The 20,163-nt window shown below is 37.8% G+C and overlaps 1 protein-coding gene across 1 annotated transcript; it reads left to right on the top strand.

Annotated features, from left to right (window-relative positions):
* Positions 1-1,722: 1,722 nt before the first annotated feature.
* RB195_009131 (uncharacterized protein) lies at positions 1,723-2,442 on the top strand (the record flags this gene model as incomplete). The annotated part of the gene is made up of 2 exons (XM_064195979.1): positions 1,723-1,927; positions 2,291-2,442. The coding sequence occupies 2 exons, from the start codon at positions 1,723-1,725 to the stop codon at positions 2,440-2,442; spliced, it is 357 nt and encodes a 118-aa protein (XP_064047124.1).
* Positions 2,443-20,163: the final 17,721 nt, after the last annotated feature.

The following is a 20,163-nucleotide window of genomic DNA, read 5'->3' as shown; positions in this document are numbered from 1 at the left end:
ACTTTTAGTTGCTTTTTGAATGAACTGAACTTTTTGAATTTGAACTTTTTTTTTGAACTTGAGTTTTATTAACGTGAGTATGAATTTTTTATTCAGCGTTCAGTATTGTTTTTTCTTCAAATTGAACATTAGCTAATTCAATAAATTTACATATATATGCACATATTTTAATTAAGAATTGAATAAAATTGAAATCAAGATATAAAGTAATTAATTTAATAAATTGAAATTAAGATAGACGAAAAATGGTGATAAAGATGAGAAATAGCAGCAGCGATGGAGAATCGCATTTAAAAATAATAATTTCTGCTAAGGTAATTTTCAGGACGGGGAGGATTCGTTGGCTGGAAGAGGTCTGACTGCAAGGATCGCATTCTATTAGTCATATCTGGCTGAATACCGATGAGAAGCATCGATCATTTATTCCACCGCATGATCAATGTTTTCAAAAAGCATTTATCTTGAAAAGAAGCATAATACATTCGAACGTAACCATTACAGAGAAGGTAGAGAATGATCTTGGAAAAGAAAATCCGTAAATCCAAGTTTAGCATGGAATTGATTTTGAAACAGTATTTTTTTGACATTTTTAGCTTACGAAAAACATTCAATGAGATTCAATTTTTTAGTTTAGTGCGTGTAGCGCAAATGGTAAGAGGTTCTGCTGCAAGTGCACTGTCGATAGTTCGAGACCGTTCACAGCCAACTAATCTTTTCATCCTTTGGAGGCGTTAAATTCATGGCAGACATGTCTGGGAGGCAATGAATTGAATGAACCCTGGCTGGCCTCCTCAAGTCATTGCATGAGGCGCACATAAATTCGTAAATCTTAAACTTTCATTAATTTAAAGTGGATACATTGACGCATTCCAAGCGGATTATTTAGCGCCAAGCACTTTATGTGCATAATTCTACAGTAGCCCTAACTAGATTATATGATTTCGATTTGGATGTGATAAGTAAATTGGTTACTTTAAAGTTTGCACTAGCTTCTTTTAATGCCTATTTGTCCTTAATAAAAGATAAACAATAATCAATCCGCATTGGATGAGCTGACGCAATCAGCATTAATCCAGAAATGTCCCAGATTTTATAAACGCGTATGAGCATATAAAATTCAATGCGATGCCTGTTTTTATTCTCCCAAACAATTCAGACACAAATCAAATCCTAAAAGATGGCCTGGACTGGTTTGGGAACATAGATCCTAAAAACGTCGTGGGAACCTTCTAGCACTACGTTACATCTGTTCATCCATCCTTTATGAACTGTAAATTGCAGAAAGTTACAGAAAATGGGAAACAGAGGCGATAAGCTACAAGAAACTTTGTGACACACATCAATAACCAGCTGCGAACGTGCATCCAACGTTGCGTAGACGTTCGCTCTCAAAAAAAATAAAAACAAAATGGAAGGACAACGCATAAATAATGAGGTGGAAAATCGCAGGAGCTTTTGTGAAGAAATTGCTTCGAAAAAATGGAACACGTTATAATTGGTTTGTAGAACGATTAACATATTGCTGATACTCTCCATAGTCCATAAAGAAAGGATCACAGACTGGTGAAAGACTTTGAGAACTGTTCTTTTGCATAAAAAAAGGGAATCGAAAGAAGTTTTGTAGGCCTTTCAATCCCTTTTTATGGATAAGTACGACATGTTTGCTGAGCGTTTCATACAAAGCATTCGCGAAGATCATTCTCATGTTCATGCTCTCTTAGGATGCTGGATAATGCCAAGCAACCGAAGCAAACTGATGTCAGTCAGCGTTTCGGTTCCATGGATCGCATTCAGATGTGTCACGTCATGAAGGCCATAAAGATTTGCCGAGAATACCACCTGCCCCTTGTTTTGACCTTCGTCGACTATGAGAAAGCCTTCGACAGCATAGAAACGAATTCAATACAGTCAGCGCTGGTCGATCAAGGTGTGGACGCGTCGTATGTGAGGACATTAACCAATTGCTACGAACGAAACACCACGAAGATACAGTTCTTTCACCGCTCCCTCACCATACCCATTGGAAAGGGGGTACGACAAGGCGATACTATAATCACCGAAGCTGTTCACGGCTGCATTGCAATGGATAATGAAATCACTTGCCCCTTGGGACAGCGGTGCTGGAATAATCATCTAAAACTTCATTTTCATTGACGAAAAACGTTCTCTTCTCTAGAAATAGAAGAGGATAGAAGGAAAACAGTAAATGAAGAATCTCTGTCAGAAGAAACTTGAATGCTGACTAATAGTGGAGAATTCTCGTTGTATCTCGGACGTTCCATGAATGTAGAGGAGGACTTAGGAGAAGAGTTGAAAAGAAGGATCAGAGCAGTGTTGGTAGCACTCGCTCCCGTCATGGAAGCTATGCACCAAGAGTTCCGTGCTCCTCTTTTCGACTCGACAGTTCTTCCAGCTCTCTTGCGCGGCGAAGGCGAAGAATGAGATCGGTGCCACGCCTCACTAGTTATTTACTATTCACAGAGCGCTTTTGAGATGTCTTCTGAAGTTTGACCGGAGCACACACAACACTTAGTTGGTCTTCAAGGTTCCCACTTAAGTGAAATGTCCCGTCTTCGCGACTCAGTGAGATATTTCTCAAAAGCTGAGGAGCATGCATGGGTCCATCATACTATGAGGAGATGGACGATAGATAGACTGAAAGAACGTTAGAGTGGATCTCAAGAAATGCTAAATGTCCTCTAGGGAGATGCCCTGACTTGTTTACCGCACAAATACACCAGCTCATCAGCTGGATACGGTTCAAAAACCTTGTCGAGGTCACTTAGAAAAACTTACGCACGTCTTGATTGCATAGGAAAATAACGAAGAGAAGAAACTGGGTGCTGGGTCCCACACGATCAGTGTGAAGCTATCCTTATTTTCATATTATTATTTCAGAACGAAGTTGTTTAAAGTCTGCTACTGCCTTTACTTTTTCGCAATTAAAAAAAAATAGCTATGCAAAAAAAAAAATCAAAACAAGTGAAGAAAAACGCGGAAATGTTTGCGGATGCGGATGGAGTCATCATGAAGCACAAACAAGACTATCCACATATTTCCTGTAAATCCTTATAAATCAGTTTAAAAAATACTAGAGTTGTATTTTGGAACGTAATGTAGACAATTGAATCGTTTAACATCTTTTTTGATAGAAAAAATCCAGAGAAAATACTCAGTGTTCTTCTCTGAAGCAAAAAATTCAGAACTATTAGCTGAGAGAAGTGATTTCTTTGCTCAGAATTCTTTAAAGATGAAAAATTCCCAATAAAAAAAACTCATAAGGAAAGAGGATGTCTTAAAAGAAGTTTTTTTTTCAGGAAAAAAGAGAAGTAGTGTAATAGGAAAGTTTAATTCGTTGTTTCAGCTGTATGTATGAAGGTTTTGCAGGAAAAATCTCGGAAGCATAGCGTCAAATTTGACATAACACATCCGAGAAAAAAGAAGAAGAAGAAGTAACAAAGTATAGCCAGACTATCAATACGTAGAACAGGAGTGGAACAACACAACACATCGAAACAGCTGGTCGAGTTGTCAGCGACTAAAGTACGCGATGCGAGCCGGGAGGACTGAAGGCTGAGGAGTTCAGGCGGATTTTGAAGCTGCAATGAAAACCGACAATGTAATTTGATCTGCAGCTTTAGGATTAGATCCAATGGTCAGAGCTTGAACTGAAATTCCTAAACGCAGGGGTTTTTTTTAAACTCTTTTTTGTTGTAATTTCTGTGTTTTACGACAATCTTTTGAGGGAATGTCTTCTACTGAGCCTACCGTAACTTCGAAATTTCTTCCAAGTTGTCAAGCCAGAGATTTGTAAGAGAGAAAATCTGGGGACCCTACTTGTCCGAAATCCCATCCAATCAGAAAAGGAATGTATGAAATTTTAAAAAAAATCGAGAGAGTTTAATTAGTTATTAGGTCGTAAAGATTCTCTTTATGCAAAACGAATATTCTGAGAAAACCGCAGGTCAAAAACGATCCACCTATCCATCCGCCCATCCGCGAGCAACAGAGACCTTGCGCGTGCTTCTTATTTTTTCCTAATTTAATTTAATTTTTCCTAAGCACCAATTTCTTCTCGTTCTTCCTTATTATGAGCATTTTTTTTAGCATTTCATAACTTGTTCATCTGAATATAGAAGAATTTCTGTGCTAATGGAATTTTTGTGCAAGAACTATTCCGGGATTCCTGTTAAACGTTATTGTTAACGTTATAAACGTATACATTCACGACGCCTTCGAGGAAAAAGAACTTATTTATCCCCCATAAGCTACGGGAAAATATATAGTTCAGTACGTTTTCAGCAACAAAAATGGATTATTCTACGAGAACTGCAATTACTCTATCAGAAAAACAAAAGAAAAAAAAAGAGTAAGGTCTGAAATTACATACTTTCCAAGTATGGGAACTTTTTTTTTTGCTTATTAAAGGTAACTGATTGATTGCATGGAAATACTCATGAGGATAGTCGTTCGGCGAATGATCTATAAAAAGATTATGAAGTTCAAAGGACTATCTCTCAAAGTTAATGTTTTCAGTGTTTGTTTCTTCCTAATGGTAAGAAAATTTTGGGAGGTTGTGTTTAAAAATGCGGCGGCGAAAATTCGAAACACTCCCTCATAAAAAATACAGTGTAAAATCTTTAATGAAAATGGATATCGTATTGAAATTTAATAAGCTTTACACGAGGTTAACTTGGGCCCAAAATCCCTGCAGCGATTTTCGAGCAAACGCTTTTTTCTTCGTGCGCTGAGATTTGGACCCTACCCTCCCTCCCCCCTCAAAATCGGCTCCGTCGTGTTTTTCTGTTCTCCGGGCATCAAGAGATGTCCATTCTTGTACCCCCTATTCTTTCCTTACTCTTCGATGCGAACATACATCGCTCGTGCCGTTTCACCCCAACGTAATCGTCGCTACAGTTCGTGCAAGAAATCAGATCGATTACATCGGATTTCAAGCAGTCTCCTGGTCTACCTGTGAGGACAAATAATATAGTTCGGAGTTGTACAGATGGTATCGTACAAGCGATTCCGAACTAGCTGATGTTTCAAATTGTTCGGTGGTATTTCAACGACCGAAACGGAACTATCCAAGTCTGTTCTCCTCAAACATCGCCTAAAGGCAGTGCTCATTCCATCAGAGTTATAAGGACAGCGGAAAGCTATCTCATCTGTGGTGGCGATTTCCAACTGTCGTGCTCGTACACTTCGATATCGTCCTGTCTCGGACTTCCAATCCCATAACCACTAGAAACAGCAGTTTCTCGAGCTAGAGTTGAAATAGAACGTGAAACAAAACAAAAAAAAAAACGAAAAATAAAAATAAAATAAATAAATGATATATATATATATATATAACACAAAACCATTATAATAATATAAATATAATAAATAATATGAATAAATGATGTAATAAAACAAAAATAATAAGAATAGTAAGTCCAGGAATTAGAGATCTCATATGCCAGGAGAGACAAACATTTACATTCAATAGGAATGAAGAAATGAAAGTGTTCAATATGTAGTGCTTAAATTCAACGACGATACTACTCTTTACACCTACACACAAGTGATGTACGTAGATGACTTCATCCGCTTTCATTTCATCATTACTATGAGATTAATCATTCCTACAACGTTGCTATCAGTGTTCTTTCATTATCACTACTTTCTTATAAATAAACCTGAATTCCTTAATTGGAAAAAGTGAACACTTTCTTCTTGGAAAATTGTCGAAAATTGTCCAGAAGTGCGAACGTTCGACCTTCCTTGAATCTTGGCATAGAGGTTGCAACTTATCGATAATCAAATCGACTGTCCACTGTAAGTTGTTTTATGCAAGTGTTTAAAAAATAAAACTGATTAGTAAATAATAGTAAATAATAGTATAGTAATGCAATCTGAGTTGATTGAAATAAAACTGATTGGTCGTCAAAATTGAAGAGGATTTATGCAGTAATCTTATATTTTTTTTAGTGAAAGGAAAGTGAAACATCTGGAAAATTCCACAAATTCTATGAATAAAAGCAAACGTGTACGTAGTATCTTTGTATGAGTCATGATTATTACTAGTAGTCATGATTAGTAGATGATTTGGAATTCCAGTATGCGACGAAATTCTCGAAAATTCCCTCCTCTCTACTCTATTACATCTATGTCGAAAGTTGAGAGTTAAAGGCATCACACCACGAATCTGAGGTGGTGCAGATTTCAGGTGGAGTATTCTTATACGGGATGGGAGACTATGGAGAGGAGGGTGATTCCGTCCATTTCTTCCTAATTGCCGTGAAAAACGGCCCGGAAGCTGGGGTGCGTGCACGAGATTGGCGCGCTCCAGTCGAACTCGTTGTAGAAAATAGCGCACCGGAACGCTCGAAGCCGTATCTTCCGGGCCGTTTTTTACGGCAATTAGGAAGAAATGGACAGAATCACCCCGCTCTCCATAATCTACGATCCCGTATATGAATACTCCACCTGAAATCCGTACCACCTCAGATTCGTGGGGTGATGCCTTTAATTGAGAGAGTTGAGTTGAGAGAGGAACGATTAATCCATTAGTTATCACTGACAACAATTTCTTTGTGCCATCGCTATAATATATACGGTATGTCTAATATGAACATCATCAGCATCTTCAACAAATTAGAAACAAATAGAAATAGTAGAAGTTATAAAAATATGTACATAGAAATAATAGCTAGTAATAATTACGAAAAAGGGGTAATGATTATGAAAACTTTTTCATCAGTGGAGGCTATTTTGAGAAATTGTCGTAAAAAATGTTTGTTCTCATATATATTGTGAATTAAATAAGCTTTTATTCGAACTGATGCTTCTAAAAAGAAAAGTTAGCCTCAATTCTCTTGTCCATACTTTCTTCTCGATCCTGTATTTGATCTGATCGAATGTTTTTTGAGCGAAGCACAAACATAACGAAGGATCTAACATAAATTCTACCTTTTCAGCTGCACTGCAGAACTTTAGAACAATTCTTATATTGGAGTATTATGCAAATTAGATTTCATCTATGTGATCAAATTTATTCATATTAATTTATTTTAATCTACTTTTTTTTAAAGAAAAATCTTCACGCATCCAGTTCTGAGTGACTTTTCGAGTGTAGTATTCAACATCGCTTAGCTTATTCTGCCTACTGTGGAAAAATACAGCCGCTGCAGTCGTGCCAATAACTAGGACTAGGACAAGGAGCAAAAACTACTGGAAAATAATTCATTTTGCTTCTGGATTCCAGGAAGAATCGCAAATTTTCGACAGAAACCATAGTTTTTATCCATATTTGGAAGCGGACACGTTCAACCGAGTGGACACGACGCCTGTGCCGCAATCCCTACGCTTATTCTCTGGATGCTGGATCCCCTTTCCGACATACTAGCCTGATGGAAACCGGAAAGTGCTCACAAGACTAAACACTTTCCGCATATCTCCTCAAAATAAAAAAAAAATAAAACAGTAAAATTAAAATAGAAGAAAATTATTCCTACTAACTTAATTTCTATTAAATACTTTTTATCCACAATAACTTTTTAATTGTTAACTTGTAAATGCGAAAAGTTTCGATTTCGATATGCAGTATGTCTCGATAAAACAATTGAAGAAATTTGGTAGGTCGTAGGGTAAAATATCTAGAAACTTCCAGCTTCTTGAAACTTACTGAACAGTCACGGATCCTCATGTGCCCCTACCCGGACAAATCAACCAAACCACCATCGCTTGCTTTCCTCTTTAAAAAATCTTTCAAGCGGCAAATTTTATATAAAGATAAAAACGGGAAATAAAATATGTCACGGATAGATTTGTATACGTGACGTTCTTCAATCCGAATTTTAATTTCCTGTAACAGTCAAGAAAATCGCTCAAAAAATAAAAAGAGAAGAAGAAAACGGAATGGTGGAAGATTATAACAGTACGCACTATTCAAAACTTGTAAGTGCAGTAGCAAATACCGTTTTTTTTTGGTAATTTCTCAAATTTTGATCGTTCACATGATTGTTACCCCGCTCCTATCTATATATTTTTGTAAAAAGATCTATACGTACTGAACTGGTCCACTATTCAGTGTAGATGTGAAATGCACTACCTACTTCTTGTACACAAAAGTTTGAGAACATTAAATCCACAAAAAGTTGTAAAGAAAAATAGAAAGTCATTCTATTTTAGTCCCTAAAACGCTCCAAAGGACAAATCTATAGAGATACCAAGTCCTCAAGAAGATCCACAGATATTCGCTCTCCCTTATATGTTGAGTCTTGGTTATCAACTTATTTTGACTTTATGATTTGGTACAGTTCCTTGCAGAAAGAACCTCCTGAATATTTTGATTTCTATGCAATTTTTTGTCTGTTTCATCCTTTTTTTTCCAGGAAAGGAAAGCGCTCGGTTTTCTGGCCATTGCTCAGCACTGGATTAGACTCCTTTAGAAGTTTAAAATTTTTCACTGGAAGGAGAGAAATAATCTTATTCGCTTCCAGCGTGCCTGACATGGAAATATCTCTTGAGGTCTTTTTGTCCCCATCTACTAATATCGTCTAACTTTGCCTCGAAAAATCTCCAGAGTATATGTATTCCAACACTTCCGCTGCTATAAAAATATGCAAACTTGGCTAAGGTTTCATTTCGGGACCCGTTCCTTAGATCCTTATACCAAAAAGTGCAGCAGAACTTCTACTGTTACTGAAATATTAATGATATATATTTTGTCGCGGAGACATGGGATTGAATTCCTCAATATCGGAAAATATTAATCTCGACGTAAATAAAACTTGGAATTCCCCTTGTTCGAATGGAGAAACGAGTGGTCATTGAGTTATCCGTAGGCAGCGCGAAAACAATTTCCTACGAGGACCCCCATTTTGAAGTGTTCAGGTTAGCCAGTTGGCTGTGCTACGAAATATTTGTACTAGAACGTGCCTTAGAGTTTCGTGGAATCACTGGAAACCTTCTTTCTGAGAAAATCTCAGGATTTAATCCAAATCTAGTGCTTATATGCTATATTTAACGTTGATTGGTTAGAAACCACCAATTACCTCGAATAATTTAAGCTCTAGTGAAGTTTGAAATACAAGGCACAAGGATAGGTGGAGGGGACAGGAATCCAATTTTGAATTTAAATAACTCAATTCAGAAAAGTCAGTTAATTTTTAATTTTCAAACCACACAACTTCAGACGTTGTTTCAAACACTGTGAACGAATTTGGCATCCCTCCAGCATATAAATAAACCGGTGAAAGGTTTTTAGAAGGAAAAATGGTAGAAATTAGCCACAGCCGCCTCCCGTGGCTAATCTGAGCCTTTTCGAAAAAGAAACTTGCGAGAATTTGGATAACTACTACTGAAACATCACTGAAATTTTGTGAAACTTGAATCCGAACGAATTTTCCACGAAAAAAAGGAGAAAAAATTGGAAATTTTTCTCGGAATTTCTCGAAATCGAATCAAGGAATCATACACGAAGAACATGGCTTCCACTGACATCGTCTCCAGCTCTAGCTTAGGACCACCAAATCCCTGAGATCCTATACCAAAGTACTATGTACTGTTCAGCACAAATTGTTTAAAAACCTAAAATTATACATCGAATAAAGTAATTATAGCCAGGGGCCACGTGATAATTACGACCAATGAGCTATCGGTCAGCTTATTGACTGGACAGGATCGAATTTCATCTGAGATCCTATACAGCTAAACCACTTCAACTGAATCTTAATTGTCCGCTGAAGGACTACACGAGCTGTGTTTCCTTCGGCATTATACGTGACGGGTGAATTCAAATTAACGTAAGACTACAATCACGTCACGCTAGAATCTCAATCTTGTGATGCAAATTAAATTCACATAAATAAACTCCACAAGAGTTCTGGACAAAATTTTCTGTGAAATAAACATGTTCTAGAGATGCCCTAAGGAATTATTTTCTACTAGAATAAGGCATACTCCTAATTAAGAAAATAGAATCACCGAAGAACTTCTCCTGAATCTAATTGTACGAGGAATTTAGCTGCGATTCGAGTGATATTTAAGGAAAAAAATGAAGAAAGAAGGAAAGAAGAGCTACTTTCAAATATTACACCAAGATTTTTGTCTTTCTTTGTTTCAATTTTTTTAGGCTATGGATTTTTTTTTTCGCAAAAATTGCATGGGCTCGGAAAAATGATCAAATATTATATATGATGTATCAATGATGTATTATAATAATTCAACTCTCTTTTTTCAATTAATTCAAACCACAAGTCCCGAATAAAAAAATTCACCGGATGAGTCGTTTGAAAAATTGCCGTAGCACGATCACGTACAAAAAAATTCATGCTACTATTCATATAAAAATTCATATGACTCATAATAGTTCATACAAAATTCGAATACCCAGGTTGTACTAAATGGATGTATTAAATGTAAAAATGTATTATGTATAAAATATTATTAAAATGTATTAAAATGCATTAAATTGTAATACTCTCATCTGGTTACATGGATGCATAGGAACTAAGCAGATAATGGATAAGAAAATAAAATCCTCGGCATTAATTAGTCGTTTTGGGCTGCGCCCACGTATTCGATTTTAGGTTAGACCTCGTTTTTGAGGTCCATGAACACGTGTGCAGCTGATACAGCGCTGTTGCGGGGGCGGCCAACGGATGGTTGAATCAAGTCAGTGTTTTTATCCGCCCATACCAGTCAGTCTGCTACCAATTAATCGTCCCCGGAGGGATGAACGGCTTGGATGGTTTGGAACGGCAAACGGATTGCAGGAATATCTTATCACAGGGCTACAATTATTCCTAGATGTACCTATCTAACAATTCAAATCTCTTTTTTTCCAATAAATTCGAAGAACAAGTCACGATTAAAAAAATTTACTGGATGATTCACCTCCGAAAAATGTACTGCAGTACGTGTTGTATAGGAAAAGCAAGTTTTACCGCAAGCCTTCCTTCCATCTCTCGTACAGATGTAAAGAGTTGCTTCGTTGAGTGAATTGTTTTCTGCACCCAGTCTGATCCATTTGATCTCTGGATGGCATTAGTATTTCGGGATGAGACTTGCAAACTCTATGTTCCGAAGCCTTTTCATAACTGCAGGAGACTGAACTTCTCCTCGAACCCTGCCCTTAGGCACTGTATGTATCCTCATCGAATAGATAAAACTGACATAAAAAAGAAAATTGCGATCCATCTTCGATCTGATCAAAGATGACCCGGAAACTCACCTCTCCGAGCGAAAAAAGGTGATCACAAATCATACAGCAGGGATTGATCCAGAAAGCGCTTGAAGGTCCCAGTTACCGAGCTGTGCAACATGTCAACATTTTTTTTTCACAAAAAAGACTATTAGTGAAAATTTGAGACGGAGACAAATGGATTCAGAGAGGAAAAGCTCCGAGTTCAACGTTCATAAATCCACATCAGGCACCGCCCCTCCGGAAGACATATCGAGAAATGGAATCATACACACTGAAATGCTATAAAATGGCCAGCTGAGATATTTTCAGGATCCCCTCGAAGTGTGAAGTCTTTGCAAACAGTGTAATCCAGCAATTGAAGCCACTCCTTCAAGACTCCTATCCAGATAAACAACTATCACATAAAGAATAAAGAAAAGCTGAGAATGTGAGTGAAAAAAGAAAGAAAAATGCCTAGTTCCTGACAGAATGAGGAAAAATTGCAGAGGGTGGATCCGTTGGAAGAAGAAAAAAAAAGACCGATGCGAGGGCGTAATAATGTTGGGTCAATTTCCGGAGCAGAACTTCTTCTGAAACGAATTATGCACGAATCCTGCAAAAATAATCACCAGCTTGGATCTAATCCGAGGAAACGAATGCAAAAGACCAGTTCAGAGGCCAATTAATAGACTGTGTAGAAGCTGCGGATGCAGTAAGAGAACTGAAGAGGCGGGAAAAATGTTAGTGTAGGAATAGTCCAGGTTACGGTAAACGGAAATCAAGAACACTTTCAGGATAATCGTTCGAGAGCAAATCTCTTATGCAAATGTTCTGACTTTGCAGACGTTGACGACGAACACGACAACGGCTAAGTATTAGACGTATTAAAAAGTGTTTTTAAAAAACATTTTTGAATTTTTTTGACGTGCCATATCGATAATCGGATTTTGTGAATCTTTACCACCGTATCCTAATAAATCAACTTCCAAAAAAATTTTCTAGACGTTAGCTTCTCCTCGATGGAAAAAATGCGGTTTAAAACGTGGCTTTCAAAAATCCCAACCAAAACTATGCTGAAATTTCTCGTTATTATTTTCTTCGTTTGGATCTCTAATCCAAACGAATAAAAAAGGAACAACTCAAACAAAAATTGAAGCCAATCACAAGTCCAAGGGAATCAGAGGCCTCAACTGGTCCGGCAATGCAAATCAAAGCCTCGAATTTTTCCTTTTTTCCTATAGATGTAAAAAGATTCATCGTCAAGTGAAGTAACATCAGGCCTTTGATTCTTCTGGATGCTTCAGAGGCCTCTACTACCTGGATTGTTCAGGATTATTTTGCATTTTGACAGTTATGTATCTCTGAGAATCTGCTACTTGCCGATTCTATCTTATGGGAAAAGGGACTTTAAGATCGGAAATTTCTATTCGAAAATTTTTCTCTTTAGAAATAATAAAATAATCTAAACTCGCATAATTGCCTGAATTCGAAATTAAAGCATCTTGCAAAAATTTCCTTCGTCTAGAAATTGAACTTTAGCGTTCTTGTAGTCTCTCCTTAAATAATGTTCTCTCTTTAAATAATGTTTGTTTCAAAATGTGCTCCTAAACAAACCTCTACAAATCACTACAATCCACAAAGTGCGTCAAAGCGATAGCAATTCGATAAGAAATTCCAAAAAGTGAGAAAACTAAGCAGAATTCAAAAAAAAAAATGAAACGAGTATTCTCTTGGCGTCAAAAAAAAAACTTCGGATCATAAAAATAAGCGTGTGTTCAGCGATGTGACATGGCATACTGTACCATTGATGACAGTTTTTTTTTGACTGGTTTTATACGTCTGTCATAGGTGCACTTACAATATGCATTCATATGAAAATGGTTTAAAAGTAAAATGTTGATGAATAATCCCCTCATTATGCTCGTTATCGTTTTTATTTTTCCAAGAACTAAAAATCCGCTGGGAACGGCTTTAATTCTTTCGTACACAGATAACAGTCAGTACTACTGAACTTGAAGGATAATGTTTCTCTGTTTAAAGAAATGTTGTCGAAGCGTAACAGACATAAAATATTATTTTGTGATTAATGATGAGCGAGCAATGCAGCTGAGTGAGTTGGTCCCCTGAGGAGAGCTGACCTTTTCACTAGGTTACTTAGCGCGGCATTTCAAACATCACAATATAGCTAAAATTTACACTTTACATTTAATTTGTTTCGATAGAAGAAAAGCAGCAGTTGTAATGTCACAAAAGGGTCCGAAAAATTATAAAGTATTATCCCAGTAAAATCCATAAATAATTAACACGAAGAAAATGCAGAACAAGAAATCAAGATTCTTGTGCTCGAATAGGAATTGACCACAAATCTATTGTTCTTTTTTATAATTGAGACAAGATGGCGCTTGAGAACTTGAAGAAGCAGGAGATTATCTTTAGTACTTTTTTCACATTTTTATCGCATCATTTTGCTTTGCATTCCAAATAAAGCAAAATTTTTATGTAAACTATTTGAAGACAGATAATTTGAAAGTAAAAAAAGGTGTAAATCTCACTAGTCTTGTTCACTTCAAAAATTTCTAAGAAAAGATTATTTTATATATTTTTTTGTCAGCTAACAGATTAAGAACAATAAAAAAAAAGGTAGAAGCGGTAAGTATCAAAGAGAAATCAAATCAACCAATCAACAGATGAAAATAACTAAGCGGAGACAAAATGCTAGTGAGCGTAATAAAATAAAAATAAATAAAAAAGGGATATTTCATATGAAGGTAAAGTTATTATCCTGTTTTTTATTCACAGAAAACTGTGCCCTGAAGTATTCACCTTTCTTTTCGTGACTTGATCTTAAAAATACTGAAAACTAGTAAAAGTAGTAGTTAGAAAAAGGTGTTAACTATGCACCCGTAAGGACCATCGCACAGCAACGCATCTCCCTCGCTAGAGAGCCAAATAATCGAAAAGCTGCGCTGCGTACCATCTCTGGCGGATGGCGGATACGGTCTAGATGCGGATCGAAAGCGAGCTTGTAGGTGGCCTAAGATGAGGGTGGATTCATAGGATGTTGTCCTTGTCTCATCTCGAGCAGGATTAATCCTTGATATCTAGACGCAATTCCCACCTGTTATCCAAAAAACTAATAATAAATTTAATTTGATTTTATTATTATCCATTATTATTTATTAATAAATTAAAAGTAATCAGACAATACATATTGCGTCTTTGCATTTTTCCTCCACTTTTGATTTTAATTTTAATTCTAGTTTATGCCGTTGAAAAGCAGCTGAAGAGGAATTAGACAATCAATGAAAATCCTAAATCTACGTGAGGCGCCTCCAGAAGCCGGCCAATCCAGTACAAGAAAACACCCGAAAAACGCCTCGAAATCCTCATAATGCACGACAGCGCGAGACTTCACACGGAAAAGGTGACGCATTAATTTCTGGAGATCTCGGGCTGCACGATAGTGTCCAACCTTCTCTATAGCCTTAACCTTGCTCCAATCGACTCTCATCTGCTCCTTGGCCTTGAGGCAGCACCTGTGCGAGAGAAAAAGAAAAAACTTCCACAGACCTCGATGACCTCAAAAACGACCTACTCAACTACTTTTCATCGTTGCCAACCCGCGCCTTCTGGAAGAAGGGCATTGAGACTTTGCCCAATAAATGGCTAGATGTTGCCGATGATAATTGGATTGCTGATCCTTGATATGTACAAGTAAAATTTAGAAAATTAAAAAAAAAAAGATACGCAAAGATCCAATATGTGGAAATAACTTCAGAAATCTGACACTTATTGGTTCCTACGGATGGAATTAAGTGAAACAGGAATTATGGATCTATGTATGCTCTATTCCTAATTATAGAAAGAAATGGATAGTTCTTGAGTTCCAATGGGAATTGACCACGAATCTGTTGTTCACGATGCTTCTCTACTTTCTCTTCGTATCTGCTCGTCTGAGAGAGTTAGTTTCCAAATCAATCCGGGTTGTTGACGTTGTCCAGACTGTTTAGCAGTTGAGAAACCTCATATCTCATGTGTTTCTGTCTGGATTTGAGAAACCATTCTAATCTTTGAATAAGATTGGATTCTTGTTCATCACTTTAGGAGGAGATTAGTCCATCGCGAAAAGTTGACTTAAAATCAAGGATTCAGATTCAATCAATCAAGAAATTCAAAGATTAGCAGCATTTCCAGCGCAAAATGGGTGCGACCACATCTATCCATCATTTCTAGAGAGGGAATCCGTGTTTATTGTGTCACAAGTACATTTTAGGAACAAATCTATCTCGCCCATTCTAAGATAATTCATTTGACCGATTCGTCAGGCTGATATTATCGGCTCACGTGATTCCTCGCATCTTTGCAGAGGTAAATCGCTCCTGAGTATAGCTAACTCCAATCTTTCCGATTTTTAGTATGGCCTATGGAGAGGTTCAGCAAGACGTCCGGTTACGTTCGTACGGTTAAAGGCATCACCTCACGAATCTGAGGTGGTACAGATTTCACGCGGAGTATTCGTATACGGAATTGTAGATGGGTGATCCCGTCCATTTCTTCCTAATTGCCGCAAAAACGGCCCGAAAGATACGGCTTCGGGCGTTCTGGCGCACTATTTTCTACAGGGAGTTCGACTGGAGCGCGCCAGCCTTGTGCGCGCCGCATCTTCCGGGCCGTTTTTTTAACGGCAATTAGGAAGAAATGGACGGAATCACCCCCCTCCCCATAATCTACGATCCAGTATACGAATACTCCTCCTGAAATCCGTACCACCTCAGATTGGTGGGGTGATGCCTTTAACCGTACGAACGTAACCGGACGTCTTGCTGAAGTCCGCAGGACACATCGACAAAAGGTGATCAACTGGTCCGCTCATACTGTGAACGGAGGCTCGACTGAAAATTCTCCGTAGGCGCTTTCGATGGCTGCGCAGGATGTTCCTTCTTTTCAAGTGTCATCCCCCGGTACGCCACATTGGCCCACGAAAAAATCTTCGCTGTTCCTTATCCTAGGCCAGAAGCAGCCGAGTAACCGTCTAAGCCAGCTTTATTTTCAGGTAGTCGACTTTTGCCATTACTGTAGACGGTGCCAAGTCTCCGATCCCTACGTCGAATAGGGGGAGTTGCGAATAGATGCACATGCAGCTTGACTACGTTGGTGATAGAGGTCGACCGTAAACAAGTGTACCGTACGATAAAAAAAACAATTTTTTCTTTCAGGATTTGTACATAATCGAGTGCAAGTAAAATTTAATTAAAATAATTGGTTCAACTAGAATAATTGTTGAACGGAAGCAAAACTTTTTTTTTTGCTAATACATATGATATCGCCAAAAAAGGCGTTTTTTCCTTTTTTTTCGTTGAAAAAAGTCCTCAAAAAGAATAAACAGCAAAAAAAAATAGCAGATCCTGGAACATAGTAGTATATTGGGTGCAGTCTTTTCTTTCCTACCCACTTCGTCACTTCTACATTTTAATTAACTTCCTGAATTTTTCCGTGCTCAAATTCTTATTGTTGTAAAAAAAAACAAATAAGATTTTGTTTCTGATGCGTTTTTCTCTCCTCCGGAATATGAACGTCTCCGTGTCTATCAAGTTGACAATTTCCTCATTAAGGATTCTTGCGTGGGCACAACAGCAAGAAAAGCAAGCTGTGCAAATTGGAAAACAGCACCAGGAAGAACCTGAATCCCGAATTGAAAACAAAACGGGAACATATCATCCTCTGACCAACAAATACAGTTTTCTCTAAGTTTGACTTATAAAACTAAACTAACTAATAGTTTATCTCTAAAAAGAATTATTAAAGTAATACGAACTAAAATGAAAAGTAGGCAAAAGTGAAAGAAAGCAGCGATCAGAGAGGTTAGCCTATGAGGCATCCAAAAAGAAAAATCGACTGAACGTTGTATACAGGGGACCCAAGAAAATAGTGTGGTAGACTGTAAAAAAAGAATTTTCATATTGTATGAAACTTCTGAATTAGGGGAAAAAACGGAACAAAGAATAATAGAAAATAAAAATAATAAAATAAAAATAAAGAATGAACAAAGTAAATAATAACAAATATAAATAAATAAATAGAATACAAAAATGAATAAAATGATTGAAGTTAATCAATTCCTTTGGTTGAAGCCTATTTGTGAGTTCTGTTCCGAAGCGTAGAGGTCTATGAATGCACCTGAGGCCTACAGTATGCAATGACTTGCGTGGGGTCAACAGACACATTACTACTGTTTTTTTAATTCATTGAAAGAAACCTTGTATTGATTTTTTACCTTGGCCAAAAAAAAAAAGTCTTGGTTGATTATAGTCGAAACCGCCTGAGGCTCGGAGCGGTTACGCAGGCGGGAGCCGTCTAAGTGACTAGGCGAAGCTAGCGGTTGCAATGGAGCTGGGACCTTCGTCAGCTCCACGAAACTCTCCTCCTTAAAACCGCTAGAAGTTCGATGCAGTTGTTTGTCGACTCAAAACAGTTCGAGTCGACAAACAACTGCATCGAACCTCAAGCGGTTTTGATCCGCTATACGTGTGGAGTCGAAAAAATCGACCATTCTTTACAGATTTATTAGTATTTTTATAGTATTAGGATTATTATAGTAAATTATAGATTAATACTATTGTATATCTTATACTATTATATCGCACATTATTATAGGTTGTTATAGTTGTTGTAGGGCGAGTGTAGTGTAGCGGTTAGAGGCTCCCATTTCCTGCACGATCGATCGGAGGTTCGAACCCGCCCAAGTGCTCACCAAGCCTTTCATCCCTCCGGGGTCGATAAATTGGCACCAGACTTGTCTGGGAGGATAAAAACACTGCCTTGACACATCGGCTGGCCCCCGCAAGTCGTTGTACGGGCCAGTTACACGTTCGTAAACCTCAAACGATTCTGAATTGAAGTGAACGTGGGGGCGCATCCCAAATGGATTGACTGACGCCAGAAACTTTATCCTTTTGTGATTGTTGTAGATATAGATCATAGTAGTTAAAACGTTCTCATTTTTCCGGATACTTCTGTTTATGTTTCCACTTAATGTAGCTACGAGATTTTTAGACGGAACCTCTGGTTTGCTGACGTTTCGTTATTCCATTGTCAGAAGAGGCGTGGGGTCCCAGCGGATATAAGACCGCTGGTCCCACGTACTGTTCGCTACTCAGTGTAGCAACGGAAGGAGTATTCCTTCTGTTGTTGTTTAAGATTAATGGAATAAACCTAAGATTGTTCCTCCGGTCAACCTCTATTTAGGCATCTGAAGATGGCAAAAAAGCGAAATGTCAGGCAAATAAAGGTCCCATCTAAAAACCTCGCAGCCACGCTGATAGAAAACGTAGATTATGCTATTATTATAATATCGTGATCACGTAGTAGTCATCGGTTGAGTTGAATATAATCTCTCCTACCCTTCAATCACGGTATTTTCCCCGGAATTTCGCAAAGAGCAGCATTTCAGAAAAGTCTGCGCTCACTTTTCTGGAGACTCAAATGATCGCTAAGGAATCAAAAAATCGGATTTTCTGTGCTACATCTGCACTCTGCTCCTTAAATTCGGATCAGCCACAAAATCCAATTGTAAAATTCAATGGATGCATACGACTGAATTTTATATCTGGATATTATGATTTATGATTCCATCTCAAATGTGTACGTTCTTTGTTGTAATGTTTGAATGTGCTCAAGAAGATCTTCACATTGTCACGTGAGCGATTTGAGATCCACTTCTTCCTGTTGGGATTTCCTATCAGATTCTTTTACACTACGACAGTACTCACAACTGTAATTTAATTAAAAATTATAAGAACCTAATTTGAAACATAAAAACGTTAATTAAAAAAGATCATAACATAATTTGTTTCCTCTAACAAATCTTTCCCAAGTATGCATTAATAACCGACTATAGTGAAGAAACAGCTCAAAAAGCTGAAATCGATGAAAGAAACCTCATTTTTTTCTCACATAAGGTTCTCATGTCGTAGATTTAGGTGATTAAAGGCGGTGTATCACAAAATTGACGAAATGTGGCATGCCCGATGGAAAACATACAGTTCAGGATGCAGACCACGAATATGAGCGGAGCACCGACAAATTTCCGCTGATTGTCCTCAAGAAATAAAAGCGGCGTGATGTTCCCACGAGGCTCAAACTTTGTGCACGCGCCGCGTCCACGAGCGAGCGGTCAGAAATCAATGAGGTCTCCCAACTAAGCTATTCAAGTAAATCGATGAATGGGTTACTGAGGAGACTGGGACGATTGCAAACGAGAGTGTTATAACGCACCTCATAGGAACAAATGCCTTTCCCACGCTATTATTTAGGTATATTCAGAGAGCTTGAACAGGTTCATGCTCATATTCGTAATATGCACTCTGAACTCTATGTTTTCTATCTTTCGTCTTGAAACGTTGCGCTTGAAGTGGAATGGTTGACGAACTGCGACGTAGATCACCGTTATCGATAAATTTGTATTGACTCGCTATTATATAGTTCACAATTATTGTAATGGTCACACTGCGCCGGCAGGAACGGACAAAAACCGATTGGCAGTGGTGTGCAAGGGAGGGGAAATGAGTAAAACGTTGCAAACGCCTTACTCGTAAACCAGTGAATGATTCGACGTTTCGATCCTGGGGGATGTGGTTCTCTCAGCGTCGCAAAAAAAAAAGAATGAAATTGAAAAGAAGAAGAAAAGGGGAATGAAATTTGGGGAAAAAAAACTTCTTTTAAAAGAAAACTCCTTTCTGTGAGCGCTGTCTACAAGCTTAAGGATTCTCAACGAAATTACGTCGAACATGATGGAATAATTGAATAGGGCAGAGGTTCAAAACTGTTTTGTGGTTAACCAACCCTCAGAGAAACCGGAAAAGATTTCGATGCGCCTGTTGCACTAAAAACATACAGCTTATTGTTGATTGACAAGTGATCTCCATCCCTCTTCAGTGTAATCTTCGAACTTGTTGGCGGTTGTCTACAGCATCTTAAATCATTAAAGAAAA

This window comes from Necator americanus, chromosome III, assembly GCF_031761385.1.
Source record: "Necator americanus strain Aroian chromosome III, whole genome shotgun sequence".
NCBI classification, from domain to species: Eukaryota; Metazoa; Nematoda; class Chromadorea; order Rhabditida; family Ancylostomatidae; genus Necator; species Necator americanus.
This window is presented reverse-complemented; position numbering and strand designations above follow the sequence as displayed.